This window comes from Lolium rigidum, chromosome 1, assembly GCF_022539505.1.
Source record: "Lolium rigidum isolate FL_2022 chromosome 1, APGP_CSIRO_Lrig_0.1, whole genome shotgun sequence".
Taxonomy (NCBI): domain Eukaryota; kingdom Viridiplantae; phylum Streptophyta; class Magnoliopsida; order Poales; family Poaceae; genus Lolium; species Lolium rigidum.
The window spans coordinates 5,108,751-5,112,016 of NC_061508.1; the positions used below are offsets into that span (position 1 = coordinate 5,108,751).

Genomic DNA, 3,266 nt, shown 5'->3' on the forward strand with positions numbered 1-3,266 from the left:
CTCGATGAATTCAAGCGTAATCTCAACCTTTCGACAGGTTTAGATTAAGGGAGGGTGTTAGAATATGTATTAGAGGTTTTTATCATATGTGTTTGGGCCTCATACGGGCCAGGGTTGTGTGAGTTTCTGTAATCCGTTCTCTGTACAACTCTGGCGTTGTGTGCCCTATATAACATGGAACCGTGGCCGAGACAAAGGTACACGTTAACAGCCATTGCTAATACCACATACAAATTAATCACGGGAAAGCTAGGCTAATCAGATGGTATTCATAGTCAGGCAGCAAAGTAACTTCCTCTAATGTCAGCATACGTGCTAGTACTAAAACATATTGCCACAATGTAGTGCGTATAAGATTTTTAGAAAGTCAAACAATATTAACTTTGATTAAGTTTTTCAGAAAATTATCTTCATCTACCATACTTAACGTATACCATACGAAAACATATATTCTAGATTGATATGTCTAAACCTATATTACGGGAACCTCCATGAAATATATTTCCATCAGGTAGACATTCTAAAGATTGATAAGTTTGTCTTCAACTCTACAAAGTTGGGTTTTGACAACAAAAAATTGGATTTAACACGCTAATCCAAGTAATTTCGTCCATGCTTGACACACTAATGGCCCTCTGATGGCCGAAACTAACATTCGATGGCAACTTTTGTTTATTCCCAAAAAAGAAATTGCCACTTGTCACACCTACAATCATGTTTTCTTTGGCAGCTTTTACCGAGTCGCGCGGGTGTGAGTTCCAGCCGTTGTTGTGTTTCATTTTACTAAATGATATCAATTACATGGCGTATCAATTCCATAAGTTGGATACCGCAATAAATAAATCAGCAAAAATTATTTCTAATATTTTTAGATAGAATATTTTATATGTAAAACAAAAGAATGCACTCTTTTATCCAAATCAAATTTGCATCGATAAAATAAATCGAAATTCCTGATTTGCGTGTGAGATTATATGCAACATATTTTGTGAAGGAGCAAGTGGTTAAAAACATGTCCAGCCTAGAACTAGCTAAGTAGCAATAGGAGAGCAGGGGAAGATAAGGATTTGATGTACTGACATGATTGAACATTTGAACACGAGGATGAAACGGAATCAGAGAGGAAAGTGAGTTTCAGAAAAGAAGAGTTCATGCATGCACAACAACCCAGTGCTATAGTATACTTTAGTCAGTACGTACTCCTACCAGTTAGTTAATCCTGGTGAAAGATTGATGATGCGAGGTAGGCAGCTAACAGCGCAATCAACAGCTACGTGCTACCGGACCACCAGCGCCGTGTATATAAGCCGCAGAGCCCCGGTGGAGTTTCATCATCCATCCATCCATTCGAGCGATCAGTTCTCCGAGCTAGCCAACAATGGCGTCGTCTTCGCTGCTGGTGGCGCTCCTCCTGGTGTCGTGCTCCCTGGCCGTGTCCGGGCAGAAGTTCAACGCCATCTACAGCTTCGGCGACTCCATCTCCGACACCGGCAACCTCTGCGTGAACGGCCCCCCGGCCGGCCTCACCCTCACCCAGCCCCCCTACGGCGAGACCTTCTTCGGCCGCGCCACATGCCGCTGCTCCGACGGCCGCCTCGTCGTCGACTTCCTCGGTACGTACAGACGCTCTTCTCCGGCCGTCTGTGGTTTTGAACCCGCCATTTTCCCTCCAAAAAACAGAGCGCTTGCTCTGTTTTCAGGCTTCAGTGCTCTGCTTGACCTGACGCGACGTGGTCTGTTTTGCAGCTGAGAGGTACGGGCTCCCGCTGCTGAAGCCGTCGAAGCAGGGCGGCGCCGACTTCAAGAAGGGCGCGAACATGGCCATCATCGGCGCCACCGCCATGGGCTCCAACTTCTTCAGCTCCCTCGGCGTCGGCGACAAGATCTGGAACAACGGGCCCCTGGACACCCAGATCCAGTGGTTCCAGAACCTCCTCCCCTCCATCTGCGGCTCCAGTAAGTAACCCAACAACGCCATTAACGCCGCCTGGTCCAGAGAACAAAGAAACTGTTGCCTGCCCCCACGATCACGGCCGCCATTAATTGACTAACCTCCCGTACGTGCAGGCTGCAAGTCGTACCTGTCCAACTCCCTGTTCGTGCTGGGCGAGCTTGGCGGGAACGACTACAACGCGCAGATCTTCGGCGGGTACACGCCGGAGCAGGCCGCTGGGCAGAGCCCGACCATCGTCAACGGCATCGGCGCCGGCGCCGAGAAGCTGCTCAGCATGGGCGCCAAGTACGTGGTGATCCCCGGCGTGCTCCCCGTGGGGTGCTTCCCCATCTACCTCACGCTGTACCAGACCTCCAACGCCGGCGACTACGACCAGTACGGCTGCCTCAAGCGCTTCAACGCGCTCTCCGCCCGCCACAACTCGCTGCTCCAGAGCAAGGTGACCAGCCTCCAGAGCAAGTACCCCGGCGCCAGGATCATGTACGCCGACTTCTACTCCCACGTCTACGACATGGTCAAGAGCCCCTCCAGCTACGGTACGTCGCTGCTCGTGATCGAGCTCCTCCCCTTCCTTCTCCGACTCCGGTGAGCTGACGGTTTGCTTGTCTGTGATGCAGGGTTCAGCACGAACCTGAGGGCGTGCTGCGGTGCCGGCGGCGGCAAGTACAACTACCAGAACGGCGCGAGGTGCGGCATGTCCGGCGCGTCGGCGTGCGGCAACCCAGCGTCGTCGCTGAGCTGGGACGGGATCCACCTGACGGAGGCGGCGTACAAGAAGATCGCTGACGGATGGGTCAGCGGGGCCTACTGCCACCCGGCCCTTTCGTCCTAGGAGCTAACCTCTAGCTCCGGCCGGCGGGAAATTGCTTTTACCCAAAAAGCTGGGGAGGTGATTATTATTTGCTTAGCAGAAAAGATGAAGAACAAGTGCTGCGAGAATAAGCATCATTTTAATTAATTCTCGTGTAATTTGCGCCTGGGGCGGTTATTTATGTGTTCAATTGAAAGCTTGGTCAATGCAGTATAGTGCGGTTGGAACACTCAAGATCCAGAGCGTACACAACCAAAATTAATCATTGGCGCTAAAAAAGCAACAAAATTTTGACACCCAAGTAGTACAACCTCTGCCGGCGAGGCGGTTAAGTATCCGAGAGCATGGCCAATGGTGCGTCTCAACATAGCGCCTCGCAGTTTCACAAAGGTTCAGATGTTCCTAAACTAGAAAAGTAAGAAAGAGAATATAAGTAGAGAGGAAAAAAACGCAAGAAAAATGGTCCTTTGTACTTTGACGAGTTCATCAATAATTAGAGAA

General features: G+C 49.9%; 1 protein-coding gene across 1 annotated transcript; it reads left to right on the forward strand.

Moving 5' to 3' along the window:
- Window positions 1–1,322: 1,322 nt before the first annotated feature.
- On the forward strand, window positions 1,323–2,975 carry LOC124684844 (GDSL esterase/lipase At5g45910-like). The gene is made up of 4 exons (XM_047219098.1): window positions 1,323–1,613; window positions 1,747–1,956; window positions 2,068–2,490; window positions 2,572–2,975. The coding sequence occupies exons 1-4, from the start codon at window positions 1,379–1,381 to the stop codon at window positions 2,784–2,786; spliced, it is 1,083 nt and encodes a 360-aa protein (XP_047075054.1). The 5' UTR covers window positions 1,323–1,378; the 3' UTR covers window positions 2,787–2,975.
- The last annotated feature ends 291 nt before the right edge of the window (window positions 2,976–3,266 follow it).

Excerpts from the sequence above, each read along its gene's own strand:
- LOC124684844 (XM_047219098.1), top strand. The coding sequence starts at position 1,379 with ATGGCGTCGTCTTCGCTGCTGGTGGCGCTCCTCCTGGTGTCGTGCTCC. Across the intron at positions 1,957-2,067 it reads CCCCTCCATCTGCGGCTCCA|GCTGCAAGTCGTACCTGTCC; the intron begins GTAAGTAACCCA and ends CCGTACGTGCAG. Across the intron at positions 2,491-2,571 it reads CAAGAGCCCCTCCAGCTACG|GGTTCAGCACGAACCTGAGG; the intron begins GTACGTCGCTGC and ends TCTGTGATGCAG.